The sequence below is a fragment of the Aquila chrysaetos genome, chromosome 2 (genome assembly GCF_900496995.4).
Source record: "Aquila chrysaetos chrysaetos chromosome 2, bAquChr1.4, whole genome shotgun sequence".
Classification (NCBI taxonomy): Eukaryota; Metazoa; Chordata; class Aves; order Accipitriformes; family Accipitridae; genus Aquila; species Aquila chrysaetos.
In genome coordinates this window covers 13961859-13977758 of record NC_044005.1, presented here as the reverse complement: position 1 = coordinate 13977758, position 15900 = coordinate 13961859, and the positions used below count along the sequence as shown (strand labels likewise).

The 15900-nt window shown below is 41.4% G+C and overlaps 1 protein-coding gene across 2 annotated transcripts; it reads left to right on the top strand.

The window, feature by feature from the left end:
- Positions 1-1416: 1416 nt before the first annotated feature.
- DLK1 (delta like non-canonical Notch ligand 1) lies at positions 1417-13872 on the top strand. 2 transcript variants are annotated; one of them, XM_030007237.2, is made up of 6 exons: positions 1417-1651; positions 1682-1795; positions 2686-2749; positions 3241-3371; positions 8373-8514; positions 12559-13872. In XM_030007237.2, the coding sequence occupies exons 2-6, from the start codon at positions 1726-1728 to the stop codon at positions 13298-13300; spliced, it is 1149 nt and encodes a 382-aa protein (XP_029863097.1). In that variant the 5' UTR covers positions 1417-1651; positions 1682-1725; the 3' UTR covers positions 13301-13872. The 2 variants fall into 2 exon arrangements, with proteins under 2 accessions (XP_029863097.1, XP_029863098.1); XM_030007238.2 differs by having other exon boundaries at positions 1417-1655; positions 1686-1795.
- The last annotated feature ends 2028 nt before the right edge of the window (positions 13873-15900 follow it).

Genomic DNA, 15900 nt, shown 5'->3' with positions numbered 1-15900 from the left:
TACCTCTTGGTCAAAAAAATGCAAACAAAGGTCTAACATAACAAGGCTTCTACATCACCAAGCAGAGAAGTTAGGTCATAAGGGAGGAATAAGCAACCTTGGTCCTATGACAACGTAAGTGTAAACAAATAACCAAGAAAGTCAGAATAACAGCAAAGTGAACAGAGTAACGAAGAATTGCTGATATTTACCCCAGAAAAGCACGGGATCACAGAAGGGCAGAGTAAAGGATTAAGCAGTCATCATTACCGCTCCACATTTTCACTTCTCTAGTGTCATTCACGATACCCCAGCAAGGCTTGGTCTGGTGAGCTACAGCAAAAGCTGTGACGGCAAAGTAACCTTTTCAAGACGGTAAGTAGTGTTTCAGTGGTAAAAGGAAAGCAAAAGAAGCAGAAAAGGCGTGTAAGCAATCTGTGCCTATAGAATCAGATAGGCACAGCTTATTTCAGATACCACAACTTTTGGAGAGCTTTGAAGAAGCAGCGTCTGCCTCTCACACCTTACTCCTAAGTGGTCTCTTTCAATCCAGCCTTCATTCTCTGCTTTTCCTTTTTCTGTCCTTCACTTCCCCCATTCTTGGTTAAAACTAAAAGCCGGCACTAGTAGAAGCAAACTTTTTTCAACCTAAGTGACATCATTGTCTTCAAGTACCAGTAAATGGGCTATGTGAAGCTAATGTGTGCTTGCCGGTGTGTATATTTTCAGGCAGGTAATGTTGAATTAGCCCATTGTAATTCTAGAGGAAAAGCAGATGGTTGTATAGTTTTCTTACCATATTATAGGGATCTCTAGTTGCTTCACATAAATGCAGACAAATTGGTAAATGAGGTCTGGTGGAAGAAAGCACTACATCAGCAAGCAGAAAACAGGTCCCTCGGGAATCCTAAAAACCAGGCACAACTTCTTTAAAAGAAGCAAGGAAAGAACAAGAAAGAATACAAAGAATAAGAAATAGCCAGTCTATTTCCATAAGGGACAGCTCAAAGGAAGAATAAAAAGGTAGAAAAAAGGAAGGAACAGTCACAAAATAAAATGCAGAATTTAAATTGCCTTGGGGTGGAAGTAATGTTTCTTCTTGATCTGTTCCGTGTGTAACAGACTGCTCAAGGTAGCGTTTGGGGTGTTCTGGTGTTGGTCTGGGGCGGGGGGGGGGCGGTTAACCCTTTAGCCTCGGAAACATAAAATATTTGACCTTCCTTGCTTTGGCTGGGGTCTTCCCCGGAAAAGTTGGCGCTCTGATGCGAACGACTAAGGAGAGAAGTCTTCAGATTTCTGAAGACCGGCCCCAGATTAGCTCTTGGTGGACAGCCGGAGTAAGTTTTAACGAGATAAGAGGCGTGCTTAACACACCCCCACCAGCCCTCCCTCCTCCCGCGCCCTTCAAGATCGCCTCCCCTCGCCCGCGACCGCGACGGCGCCAGCCGAGGCGCGCAGGGTGCCCGGCTCCCCTCTCCGCCCCCGCGCAGGACAGCGGGCTCGGAGCGGCAGCGTTCGGCGGGGGGCTGCCTCGTCCCCCCGGGCAGGTCCCCTGCCTGCCTGCGGGCGGAGGGCGCGGGGGCCGGGAGGAGGCGGGCAGCCCTCCTCCCCTTCCCTCCCTCCCTCCCGGCCCTCCTTCCCCCCTCCCCGCGGCGCCGGAGCCCCGCGGCTCTGCGGGCGGGGGGTGCCGCCTTCCCGGCTGCGCGCCCTCCGCCGAGCTCCCCGCGGAGCGGCGCGGCCCCGGCCATGGGGCTGCGCGCCGCCGGGCTCCTCGGCTGCTGCTGCCTGCTGCCCCTCGTCCTCCCCGCAGCCCCAGGTAACGGAGGAGGGCGGCGGGATGGTGGCGAGCAGCGGACGGCCCGGCGTTTGCCGCGGGAAGCGGCGCGGTGAGGGGGGGGCTGGGGCCGGGGGGGCGGGTGGACGCGAGTTGGGAAAGTTTGGGGAGTTTGCCGGGGCTGGGCGGAAAGAGGCGGCGGGAGCCCTCCGGCAGTCCCCCGAGGGCTGAGCCTGCCCCAGCGCTCGCTCCGGCCGAAGATGCTGGTGGTCTTCAGGATGCTTTTCCTCTGCATCCCACTGAGCGCCTTTCTGTGCCGTTTGCGTTGGGTGTCAGGGGCTAATGGTGGTATTCCAGAGGAGCGCTGCTTGATGCAAATACTTGAAACGAACAAAAAAAAAGTGACTGAGACCTCTTCTCCTTAACTTACCTTGTTCGTGCGTGACTGAATTAAAATGGGGGGGGGGGTGTCATCCGACGTAGAGTTGAAATGAATTCAACACTTTTACTGTAACTTGTTTTAAATGGAATTTCTTTTCTGACTAAAGGTACGTTTGTGTTTCAAGTAGTTCTGAAACGATGCATTTGGAGTGGCACGGTGTGAAATGACATACGTGGATCTGTTCTGCAATTTCCCTTTTAAAGTAGCATATAGTGATATTGCATACACTTTGCATATGCTAAAGTGAATTTGTATTCTTTGGCAGTTAATTCTTTGTGTCATTTCACTTATCCTATAGGAACACTGTAACATGCTCCAGATCAACTTCACTTAAAATTTTATGTTGCAAAAAATCTGTTTGAAGAAAAAAACCAGAACATTACACAGTCTGGGTTCTTTGAAAACATCAGCAATGTGTATAGGACACGATACGATTTTTTTTTCTGAGTGCTGTTTTTTCTGGTTTGATATCATAAATCTCTTCTTCCAGGCGTGAACTGTAAAAGTGGCTGCCACCCAGAGAATGGATTTTGTGAATTTCCCAGTGAATGCAGGTAAAAAGATCTGTCAGACAGGGCTATTAGCACAGGAATAACAGCTTCAATAATTCATAGCCCTGGTAAAATAGACAGAAGCTGAAATGATTTGCCCTCTGAAAATATGGAACTGTAATGAAACAGCACTCTATTAGGATACAGGAACTGGAATCATAGAGCACAAACATCTAGGTGCCTTTTTAGTCCCCTTTTTCCAGTAAGAAAAGTCTTTACATTGATTAGCATTTCTTTATTTTTTTTCTCACTGAATGAAATGGTTTTCTTCACACAAACTGCTTTGTGCCTTTGTATATCCATGGCTGATGAGATCCTTTCCAGGGATAAAGGATAAACCAGAAGCATTGACGGTATCTTTTTGTTGAAGTGTGCTGCACAGTCCAATTTTGTATCTGAAAGTTTATTTATTGTGCCTCAAAAAGGGGAACATCCGCGTAATTATGTTTATTAAAAATAAACTATGCCTCTATCTTGTCTTTTATCTCTTTCAGGTGTCAACCTGGTTGGCAGGGTGCTCTTTGTAATCAGTGTGTTCCTTTCCCTGGGTGTTTGCACGGCAGCTGTGCCAAGCCCTGGCAGTGCGTCTGTGAGGAGGGCTGGGTTGGCAGCCTCTGTGACATAGGTTTGTACATCCTTTCCGGTCCTTGAGCAAGTGAAACAGCCCCCTCTGGTGCTGGAGACATGCAAAAGTCCTTCTGGATAACTAATTCGAAAAGATTGAATGTTAGCGCCAGATAATAAGGGGATTCTGGGCAGCGGCCCGTAAACCTGGAACTTTTATACTAATTTAGGCAGAGGCATGCAGTATCTTTAACTGTGTGAGCAAAGCGTAAATTCATCGTTCTATTTTAAACATTGATTATCGTGGACAAGGCCAACAAATAACTGCTCCCTTGTAGTTATATAAGACCTTCCTATAAAAATACAAGTGATCTTGTATATATTAAATAATTTGAAATATTTACCTAACACACATTCTCTCTATATATATATGTATATATGCTACTTTCTTAATATTTCTTGAAAAGGAAAACATTGTGCCTATTTCTTCCTTTACTTAACCCAGTGATGATTCAGCGGAGTAGCATTAGTGTAACTGAGAAAAAGGTCTGCCTGAACAGGCTGCCACTTCCCTCTCAGGTCTGAGGGGTAAGCACAGCTCTTGTGTGCATGATCTCACCCCTTGCCAGTCAGAATGAGCCAGCTTAGCATAAGCAAGCTGAAGAATTGGCCTTTGCTAAGCTGGTTTATTTTGGCTGACACAGGCAAATGTTCAGCCAGAGATCTGAGGGGGCCGAAACCACATGAGCATCCAGGACCATGCGCCTGTTCCGCCCACGGAGCTGCAGCTGGAAGAGGACGGGTGTCCAGGGCCTCATTCTCTTTTCATGTCTTTCAGACTTCTGTTGTTATACAGCTTATAATTTATAGAGCATGCATGTGTTCTGCCAGTGCATACCCAAAATAGTAATTAATGATGACACAGTTGGAACTGGATAAAATTTTCAAGACGACTAAAAGACTCAGAAGATTTCAGGTAGTTCACATACTTGCAGTGACATGGACCTCGGTGCAAGGTGCTCAGGCACTTACTTAGCTTCTCATCAGGTTTTGCAGCCCGTACTCACCAGCTGCACACATAAGCATAGGCAGGCTTCTTAGTTCAAAGCTAGTCCTGGTACGTTTGCAGGAGCTGCAGTAGCAGTGGTGCAGATGTGACTGTAAGCTCTCAGAGATGTTGTTCTGGACACCTCTCACAGATGTGTTTGTACCTGAGACAGCCACCTAGATTCTCATTACAATCGGTGAGGAGGAATGGGTCCCTCTGTTGTCTGTGATCTACAATCATAGATTTCTAAAGCTAGACAGAACAACCCCCCACTGCCACCTTAGGAGGCTCAGTTCTATTGCTTGTCAATGACTCCAAAGGACCAGATTTTTAAAGGTACCATCTGCACATCTAAAGATTCCTGTAAATTAATATTAAGGTTTTCAAGCTGGGCATGCTTTTAAAAACTGTAAGTGCCTAGCTGAATTTCTAAGTTCTAATATATCTTTGCAGTTCGGAGACTTGCAATGTTTCCCTCTTGCAACTGGTACTTAGGATGCAAAACAATGCTTTGGAAATTGTACCCATATCTTTATGGAAAAATATTATTTTAATACATATTCATTAAGATAGTTATATAATACAAAAAAGGTGTCCCTTGCTCAAGTTTAGAAACTATTATTTCTCTCAACACGCAGAGTCGTCTCAGAGTCTTTTTTGCCAATTTGAATCTAGATCCCCATGAAAAGCTGCAAGAATATTCAGCCAAAAAGAAATAACCATCTTTTCATCTGCAGGGACATGTTATGTTGACAGTCTTTCATCTCAGTGGATTTATCTACTCTAAATGCATTGTTTTGCCACAAGGGATCAAGAGAAGGGTCCTCCTTTTCTTGCTATTGGAAGGTTGCTACAAATTGTCATCCTGAGCCAATAAAGCACTGAAAGCTCAAGTGGGTTAATTGCTCAGCCACTGATCTCATCATCCTCTGCCAAAAAGATGGTGTCAGTTTCCTGGCTGTATAAAGTCATTACAGACTGCTATAACTCACTGACAGGTACCACTGACTGAAACTTGATCAGGTTAGGAAACAGGAAGGATTTTGAAGGCTCCTGCTCTTTGGTGGATCACTGGTGTATACACATAACTGTTTTTTAAATATGGAAATACAAACCCACCAATTTCTTACCATAAAGTACCAGACTCCCCGCCTCTCTCTTTTAATACTGAATTTTTCTGTATGATGAGAGCAGGCCACAGTTGTTTTATTTTTCACATGCATATGACATTAAGTGCCTTTTTTTTTAGCTACTGGAGACCATTTTTAGCTTTAGTTGTGTAATGAGATAAGGCATGTTGGAAAGCTACGTTTGTATTGTTTCTGTGGAGATTGATGAAGTGTCGTGAGTAATGCAGTTCTGGCATTCTCTTGAAATTCTTCCTTTTTGCTGCTGTAGAAAGTTTAATATTTGCCAGGGAATTTCTGGCATAGCTACTGTTTTAATGTTGCCAGCTGTGAGCAAATGCCAACTCACAAGGATGGCAAAACCCAGAATGGAAAACTGTGGAAGGGTCTGAAGTTTATTTGGCCACTACTGCAAACACCTGAAATATTTGTAAAATATAGATATAGCCTCAGCAGCTTATTTGCTTGCTAAGCATGGGAGGAAAAAAAATTAGTTGGACTGGTGGTGATATCTCTTCTTCTACTTTCTAGAAAAGTTAGTGTACAGTCGCCTTGTCTTGGATCATGGAAGTTCCTTTCTGGAGTAGTTTTAGATCATCAAGTGGTTTGCTAATGCCTCTGACTGTGTAGCTGTTGGTTTTACTATGGGCAGCCTGGTTCTCAGTTCAGGTCAAGAATGACCTTCCCAGTAATTTAGAGGCATGCAGATTATAGGTTGGGCTTGATCCACTGTAAACATGTAGGGCAGGATCAGTGTTGTCATTTATGACTATTATTGCAGTCACGTATTGCATGGAACTTTAAGAAAAAAATCCGTGAGTTGGTATTAGTGTTAACACTGTCGGTTAACCTCTTTGCAACGGAGTGCACCAGCCTGCCTAACTGAATGCCATGGCATCTTCTCATCCTGTGGAAACACAGCCTTGAACTCAGGGATATGAACACCTGGAACGAGGCTGCACAGCAGTTTCGCTCTGCAGCTGACATACACTACGCAGTACAGGAACCACATCAAACACTGAACATAACAAAGGGAAAGCCAATTTTGTCAATTTTTTTCCAGGAAAAAATGACAGCCCAGTTGGAGTATATGACCCACCTTGCTAAATCAGATCAGTCATCTCTTTCATCTTGTCATCTCTGGCTGTGCCTGCATAGTCATGTTAGTGGGTCCCTGACCTCTCGCTTGAATCTTAGCCTCAGTTTGGCTAAAAAGCCAACATGTGGTGTAAGCTTGGAGTATACTGTGCTGCATGTCACTTGACTGCTTTGCCAAGGGCACGTGGTGGTAAGTTGTCATCAAAGAGAGTATGGGTGGAGCTTCTAATGCCCGTGCTAGGCATGCGTGAGACGGGGTCTAGAAATTCTGCTGTGTCGTAAACTACTACCGAGTGTGCTCTCCTCGTAAAAACACTCAGTGATTGCTTCATGTACTGCAGCATGACAACTTAGTCTTACACAAATATTAATTTACTGGTAGTGTGATCATGGCCATTCATAATACATGTGTAAATGTACTGTCCTGATTTTTGAATTCTCATCTCAGACTCAGTTATCACTTGAAGCAAGTAAATCACTTGGTTGTTGGCCTTTTGAGAGGTAGCCTAGAGAAAAATAGAGAAAATGGGCTATTTGAGGCTATTTATGTATTATGTTTTAAAAGGACATGTTCCAACAAGCTTTTAAGTTATGTTTTAAAATTAAATCCCTGACATAAATTACTGACAGTAATGTATGTATATATATGTGTACATATATACATACCTATCCATATATGTATTTCAGAGAGTTTCCTTGCTCTTGCATCAGAGTTCATGCTTTATTAGCTGCCTTTAAAGCCTGTGAAAATAGATGGCAAACAACTGTGCTCCAAAAAAAAAAAAAAAAAAAAAGCATTCAAAGCTATTTTGGTCCTTGTGAAAAATGGAGCTTACACTCAAAGTGCATGCAAAGTGGTTGTCTTGCAATGAGAACAGGCTAATGCATTAGAAAATAGAGCCTCTTATCCAGGGAAGACTGTATTCGAAAACTAAGGCTGTTGAAATATTTTGCTATGGTTAAAATTCTGCAGTACCTCATGATATCATCTAAATTTCATGTTATGTTGTGGAAAGTAAAATATAAATGCCCTGAAATCCCTTTTCATCTTCTTAGAAAGTGTATGTGCGCCCATGTGTGTGCAAGGCATCTTCTAGTCAGCACTTCTCTGCAGCTGCTCCATTAGCTGGCTAAAATATGCACTTGTTTGTTTATTTATTTTTAATTATTTTAAAAATTCAGTAATCATTTGAGTGGGAAGTGGCTCAGCAGGGAAATTGTAAAGAAAATGAGATGTGTGACTTTGGGTCCAGACGTCATACAGCTCTCTCTTCTGAACTACATTACAGTTATGTAAGAGTTGGATGCAGCCCAAGCAAAAGATGAAATTTTAAGAGATTTTTTTGTAACTTGCTGATCTCTGTTATTATGAAATGTTTGTTCATAAGCACATAATGACAGGCTCTGGGCAGGGAGCAGGGAGAATTCCCAGTTCCTGATTGCTTTATCAGAATTCTGCTCATGGAGAAGCCAAGGTTGTGAAAGAATGACTAGACTATGTAGAAGTTCTTTCCCCCATACTAATATTTTATTGATAATATTACTTATTTATAGACTGAAACAATTCAAACGTATTTTACAAGTGGGAGCTTGGAAGAGAGAAACAAGCTGAAAGTGCTTGCAATAGTTGAACAATCTGACCTCCATTTTAACAGAGGGAGGAATAAATCAGAATTTATAGACTGCAGGGTGAAGGACTGTTAAAGCTATATTTTATTTGAAGTATTATATACTACTTACTGGCTCTTTCTCATTAGATTAATTGAGCCCTGTTTTTTTTTTTAAACAGATATTCATCCATGTTCTGCAAAGCCCTGCACCAATAACTCAACGTGCATAGAGACTGGTGATGGAGGATATATTTGTCTGTGTGCCCAGGGATTTACAGGAAAAAACTGCCATCTCAAAAAAGGACCCTGCATTATTAATGGGTAAATATTGATTTCTGACATGAATTTAAGATCCACACTCCTACTGACTATTATTCAGAATTCTTTGCTAAGTGGAAGTATCTCTGTGCTAAAATATGTGATGCTTCTGCTAGTTGCTGATATTTTGTCAAACTTTACAAATCTGATCTGTTCATATAGTAAAGATTTACAGATTATCAGCATGAGTTTGTGTGCATGATTTCAGTACTAAAAGTGATAATTTGCACATTTTATTGTGGTGAATTTATGCCTTCCCATGATTTTTGTAAACAAACTTGAAGTAACCTCACCTCTACTGAGAGATAACTGTATATACAAACCATATATAGTAATAAGAACAGTAGCCAACGCACCAGCTGTCTGCACGAAAACATCTAGTCCAGCAGCCTGTCATTTTTCTTAACTGACACGGAATGGTATGTCCATAGTTTACTGAAGCAGATAATCTCACTCCCACCAGAAGAGGGTGTGGGAGGCCACTGCTCTTCATTCTCTAAGAGAAGTGGGACATTACGAACAGCATTTCCAGCAGGTTGAAGGAGGTGATCCTTGCCCTCTGCTTAGTCCTGGTAAGACACATCTGGAGTGCTGGGTCCAGTTCTGGGCTCCCCAGTACGAAAAGGACATGGACATACTGGAGTGAGTCCAATGAAGATGATTAAGGGATGGGAATCTCTCTCCTATAAGGAGAGGCTGAGAGCTGGATTATTTAGCCTGGAGAAGAGCAGGCTCTGGGGAAACTTATCCATAGGTATAAATACCTGATGGGGAGAAGCAAAGATGGAGTCAGACTTTTCTTAGAGGTGACCAGTGAAAGGGCAAGAGGCAATGGGTACAGACTGAAAAACTTCCAGCAGTATCACTGGTAGAACTGCCTCAAAAAAGGATGACCTTTCAAAGGTAAAGAAAACGTGAACTGGTGTTTTTGTTGAAATCTAGAAGTCTCTGCTGTCTTCTAGCTCATCAAGGATCTGATCCCATAAGCATATAGAATGCCTTTCTGGTGTATACAAAGTTGATAAAACTATCACCTTAAAATACAGTCTTCTTTTTGGAGGTTGCCTTCTTTCTCTCTAGCTCTATATTGGTACCCTCTGGTTCTCTTTTTCCTCAGCAATAGGTAAGTATGAATATTTAGATCTACCTTATGACTAAATCTTCCTGAGGACTTGTACACTCTTGTTTAAGGAAAATTAACGCCTCTTACTGTCTCTGGCAAGGATTGCCATTCTTACAACTTTATGTCAGTGGAATTTTTTTGCCATTGCTTTTAATTGGGGGATAGTCACACAGTTCTGTCTGGGTTTACTTTCAGCCTCTAAGGTAACTGCTCTGATTGGCCTATTTCTTTTCATTGACAATGAGGAAATTTAAGTTCCTCGCAAGTGCCTTGTATCACATCCAAGCTACTTGCCTAACATAGGGGATGTGAATAGCTTGCTTTCTCTACATTTCATCTGTAGAACAAATATTTCTCTAATTCAACATGGACATATATTAATTGTCCGAAAGAACAGGTGAGGTACGGCATCAACAAAATAACACAGATTAGTTCCATGTACTTGATTAAAATCCTCATGGTTTTAAATTGCTGAAACTACATTTTTGTGACGGTACTCTGTGTTTGAACTGAATGCTCATGAGCTAGTCTGGAAATCATGAACAATTTTTCTTAAGGAAACAGCATACTTGAAACAGCAATTCTTTTTCTCTAGGAAGCTGTGTCTTTTTTCAGGAAAATGAGCTGCAGGCTCTGCAAATCTGCTTTTAGTTCAAAAAGACAACTGTTCTCAGCCTAAGCGCTCCATGTCTGCTAATACTTCACAGTCCACCAGAGAGTGCACCTCACATCCTGGAAAGAGACCTCATCATATGATGTCATCTAATTCACATCTCACTTCCGCTCTACCTGAGTGCTAATGTTAACAATGTTGATATTACTAAGCACTGCTGCTGGCTCGTTAGTTAATATTCACAGATAAAACCAAACCAATTCACAAATCAAAGTGTTTGTTCTTAGTCTGTTTACAAAATCAGGCAGATACATCTGCATTAGTGACATCTGTGTGATGGTTTGAAGTTTTGCTCTAAAGCAGAGCAGCGAGTGGTACTTTCTAAAATGAAAGCAGAGTATTTGGAAAGCAAAGAAGTGGTATGTTCATGTTTCCACAGCTAGCCCTTCATGTACCACACCTTGCTGAACATGCGTTAAATGCCAAAAATGCAAAGTAACAGATTCTATTCAAGGAGAGTAATATTAATACTTTATTTATTTAAATAGACTAAAATTAGGCAAATGCAACTCAGTAATAAATAAAGAAAATTTTCAAAATTCTGCATATTTCCCTTTAACTTTTTTTTAATTTAAATTGTTTACACTTCTGAAAGGTTCAGAAAAAATTTTACACTTACATTTTCCAGCCATTTCTTCCTTTTTCCCTAGAAAGTATTGTAATTTAACCTACCCATGAGGGTTCAAATTTCTACACATTGCCATATCCAAAACAGCTTGTCAGATTTCCATGGGACCTGTAAAGCAAGGGTGCTAGACTCTCCAAGATAGGCCATAACCACTCATTTGCTCAAGGACTTTACAACTACAGCTTCCATATTTTGTTTAAAGCAGACATGGTGACTAGTGATTGTGGCAAAATTCCTTGTTTGCATGATCACCTCAAGTTGTCACCAACAACTGCTATGTCAAAGTCCAGGGACAACCACACCTTTTGCTTTCCTAATACTGCTTCCAGACTTGCAGTTTGTTCTTTCAGTAGCCTTTTTTCCAGCCACCGTCTACAGTGAATGGCAATGCAAGAGGACAGAGCAGTTTATGTGGAAGCAGGAAAAAACAGCCAGATGATATCTCTACCACAGTATTCAGGCTCTCCTGATGGGTGGCCACCAAGTGTTTCAGTCCCCAGTAAAGCCAGAGGTGTTTGGGCTAGTCTCTATCACAGCTACTTCCAGAGCAATGGCTGGGTATTTGAGAAGCTCAACCTTAACCCGACCGGTGGTCAGGGACCATTTGTCGTCAGGAGCTTATATCTCTTTCACAGTCATCTCACTCAGACAACAACAGATATCTTAAATCTCTGTGTCCCACCATGGAAAACCATAATGCCGATTGCTACTGACCGCTGCATATGTGAAATGTCAGCATTCATGAAGCTATGATGTTCATTACCCCTGGGACTTTCACCTGGAAATGTAACACTTAAATAACAGCTTGGACTTTTCAACTATGTACTGGTATATGCTGTATGTCTTCAAAGATTTATAAGTATTAGGAAAACTGTTGTTGTCAGAGAGGCTTGTTGTAAGCTTTGAATTTACATCACTTAAAACAGTACCAGGTTATTAATTATGAAGTTCTTAAAGTGTTTGCAGAAATACTTGGTTTCCTATGGTCTTGTCCTCACATTACAGCTGCCTTTGCCAAGGCTGAAATTATCCCATTTATATTTTTTATTATAATTATATTTATCAAAATTTTTGGCTGAACAGCAGTTTGCAGGAAAGTATGTGTTTGCTTCTAAATTTTTTGTGTCATGGAGCACTGGAGATGCAGAATAAAAACAATCAGCTTTACGTCTAGCTGCTATGGCAGAGTGTTTTGCTTTGCCAGTACAATACATAGATTATCTTGTGAATAATCAGGTGGAAAAGAAAGCCATGCTGCTAGTGTCTTTGTTCAGTCTTGTCTAAATAGTTGCTCAGCTAAATAGCTCTAAGCATATGAAAACACTGGGAAGCTTAATTTGAATAAATGTTTGAAGTAATTTAAAATCCCTTCACAGCTCTTCAGGTTGAATTTATACACTGGTGTACTAATCCTGCCCAAAGGGTTGGCAGAAGATTTATAATCTGTATTGACAAAGGTGTTGAACAAACTCATTCTTGATTCAACTTCATTGACTTCAGTGGGTTTGCATTTGGAATTTGCTCTTCTAAAGAAAACCAGCTCCTTTTATTATATAAAATGTTTCCTAATAGCTTCTTTCGTTGGACTTTAATTCAATTCTATGTGTTTGTTATCTATTCTAGCTCCCCCTGCCAGAATGGAGGAACGTGCATTGATGACAATGGTTTTGCACCCCATGCTTCCTGTCTGTGCCCTTCTGGTTTTGCTGGCAACTTCTGCGAAATAGATAGAGATGACTGTGAATCCAACCCGTGTGAAAATGGAGGAACATGTACAGATAGTGGTGGGGGTTTCAGCTGTTTTTGTCCCCATGGCTATACGGGAAAGCTCTGCAGCAGCCGTGTCATATTCTGTGCAAGTGGCCCATGTGAGAATGGAGGGACATGCAGTGAACATCCCCAAGGAGGATTCGAATGCATCTGTAAACCAGAATTTGTGGGTGTGACGTGCAAACTTCCCAGCAAAAACACAAGTCTTTCTGGAGTGAATATGGAGGCAAAGCATATGCAGAATTATAAGCCACCCTCGAAAGCTCATCACAGATCAGTGCATCAACAACAAGAAATCCTGAAAATAACAATGAAAGAAACAATCCAAAACGCAGATCCCTTGCTCAGTAGAAGCCAGGTGATATGTTTTGTTGTACTGGGCTTGCTTACATGTCTTGTTGTCTTGGGTACAACTGGGATTGTGTTTTTTTCAAAATGTGAAATGTGGCTTGCTAATGCCAAATATAGTCATCTCCTACGCAAGAAAAAGAACTTTTTTCTGAAATCTAACAATGGGGAAAACCTCTCAGTTAATATTATCTTCCCAGAGAAGATCAAATTGACTAATTACACTAAGAACTACACTGCCATCTAGGCCCTTGAAAGCCAAGCAGCAGCTTGCAACTTTTCATAGCAATATGTAAAATAGATTGAATTTATTGCCTGTGATTTGCCTCAATATTTGTGGGTACATTTGCTGTAGCTTGTGCTGAGTGATAATGAAGAAATATAATGTATCTGTATTGTTAAGGATTTTTCGTTCCCCAAAACAAAAGGTTAAAAAAAAACAACATTAAAGCGCAAGGAATGTTAATTTCATTTCTTTTCAAGGCAGCTATTTTTTGTAAAATAAAAAGGAATTTACCACTGGAACTGTATTGCAGCTTTCTTGTCTTGTGAATAGTTTATTTGGCAAACACGGCACCTGTAAATTACTCAGTAATGGTTTTTTTTTTAAATAAACAGCAGTTAAGGGCTATACTGGTTTATTTATTCATTTGTAAGTGTTATGCTACAGCAAAGTCTGCAGCAAGTGCCCCTGTTCTATTTATCTATCCTAAAATGTTAAAAAGGTGTTCAATGTCTTTGGTCATACTTTCTGTTTGGAGACCTAGTAGAGATGTAAAGGATCTGATTCTGACTTCTCTATAAATATTCCTCAAAGAACTCTGCTGAGAGAAGTATCCTTCACACCTGTGTCATGGGGAGAAATGAAAAGATAACTTGTCACCTGAAAGAGGACAGCTGCTCTTAATTCTTCATTTCTGCTTTTTCTCAGTTATATTTCAAGGAGAGGCCAAGATTTCAAGAATCAAAAGCAGCACTGGCAAACGGGCAAAGGCTCATGAAAGCCACAAAATCATTAGGGCCTTGAGGGCATTAACAGGTCTTAACGTCCTTGGACCTGGTTCGTCACTTGCTGTGTCTGGGACTGTTGATGGACCCCTGTTACCAGCTTCTGTGAGATTGTGCTGCTGGTGCGGGCATGTCCCACCCTGGGGCATGACCCTCCCGGGTCTCCCAGCTTTCCCTACAGGGCAGCCTGATGCTGGCTGCTCCCTTTAACAAACAAACAACAAAACCAAATCACTTTGAACTGCAGTGTCTAAAGGTGTCTTTAGCTGCTGTTAAGTAACAATTTACTTCCCCAGCCACCCCAGATAGGAGCATTTAGCAGTTTCTTCTAAGCAGTCCGATAACTATGCTATTTGCAAATCCATTAACAGCTGCTCAAATTAAAAAAAAAAAAAAAAGCAAAAGCCTTAAAGCACATACAGGTCATTATGCCAGGATTTTTTCTGTTGACATCTCTCTTAATTGCTGTGAGTATATAGCAAGTTTGCTGTATTGCTGATAATATTCACACATATCATAGTGTTACAATGTACTGCAAATGTTAGAGCTAACAGGAAAAGTGATGTTGAGATACTACTGTGGAAAGTACTGACTTCTAGATAACAGGATGAAAATTTCAAAGGAAGCAGATGCTCCCTCTCAAAACTCTTGTTGAGAAGACAAATATTCAACAAACCCAGCAAGTTTTCAACCGGTCTTAGTGGAGATGACTAACTTAGAAATCCAGATGAAGGTAAAACCAGGTAAGCAGCGTTGAATTTGAAGCCAGGAAACATGAGCCACAGGTTTAAACATGTAATTCAGTATTGTATATTTTAATGTGATCTATTCTGTGATCAGAATATGTTAGACTCAATTTAGAGATAATCAGAAACAGTGAATAACTCCATTGGTTAGCTCGCAGCTTTGATTCAAAACCCATTGCAACAGTAGATATTCCCTAGGAATCGGTGATTAGATTCCAGGCTCAGCTGTTCACCTTCCCCCTCCCTTTGAGCAGAGGCTCCCTCAGCCTTCAGAGCTTGCTCTGCTCCAGGCCAGAGCAAGGCTCTGAGGGACAAAGCTTGTGTTTAAAATACAAAATCCAGGTGATGATAATTCATATTTATAAACTGCCACATGATTTTTGGCCATGGTGACCTAGTTGGCAGTTCCTCTATCACAGTGTATTTCTTCATATGTAGAGAGGAGAGCGTCTCTGAAGAGAAGGTCATTAGCTCAGCATGGAGAAACCCACAGATTTCAGCTCCTAGTATCCTTCCTATCGTTGGTGGTGTCAGAAGTGTAGAAGGCTGCTATTGTCCTGCTGTACTCTCCAAGGGGGAAAAGTGTTATCTTAAACATGAAAGCCTGGAAAAAATAATAGCTGTCTTTAGCTTCTCTGTTCCAGAAGAGAATTAAACATATATGTGGGAGTTTCTCATTTCTGTGCTGTTAGCATAGTCAATAGCTCTGAAGCCTCATCACCATGTGACAGAGAACTGGGATGATAAGAAAGATTTAAGATTAAGAAAGCTGCAGTGTTTGAATCAATAGCCTGCAACAGGTCTCCAAAGCAAGAAGTTTAAAACAAACATTGTGCAGAAACACTGACATAAAGGCAAAGAGGAGACAAAGAGCACTTCAGTTTTATGTTTATTCTATGTATTTTTTTATTAATGGACAGAGAACAACATATCTATATTACCCATTGCCAGGGGTACCAACCTATGTTGCCATTTCTCAGATTTTTGATTTCTGAATGCTCTCCCTTAGTCAAGCAATGATGTCTCTGAGCCTCAAACCCCACCTCTGCCTTACTGCCTGTAAAAAAATAAATAAACAGGGACAACTAGGCTG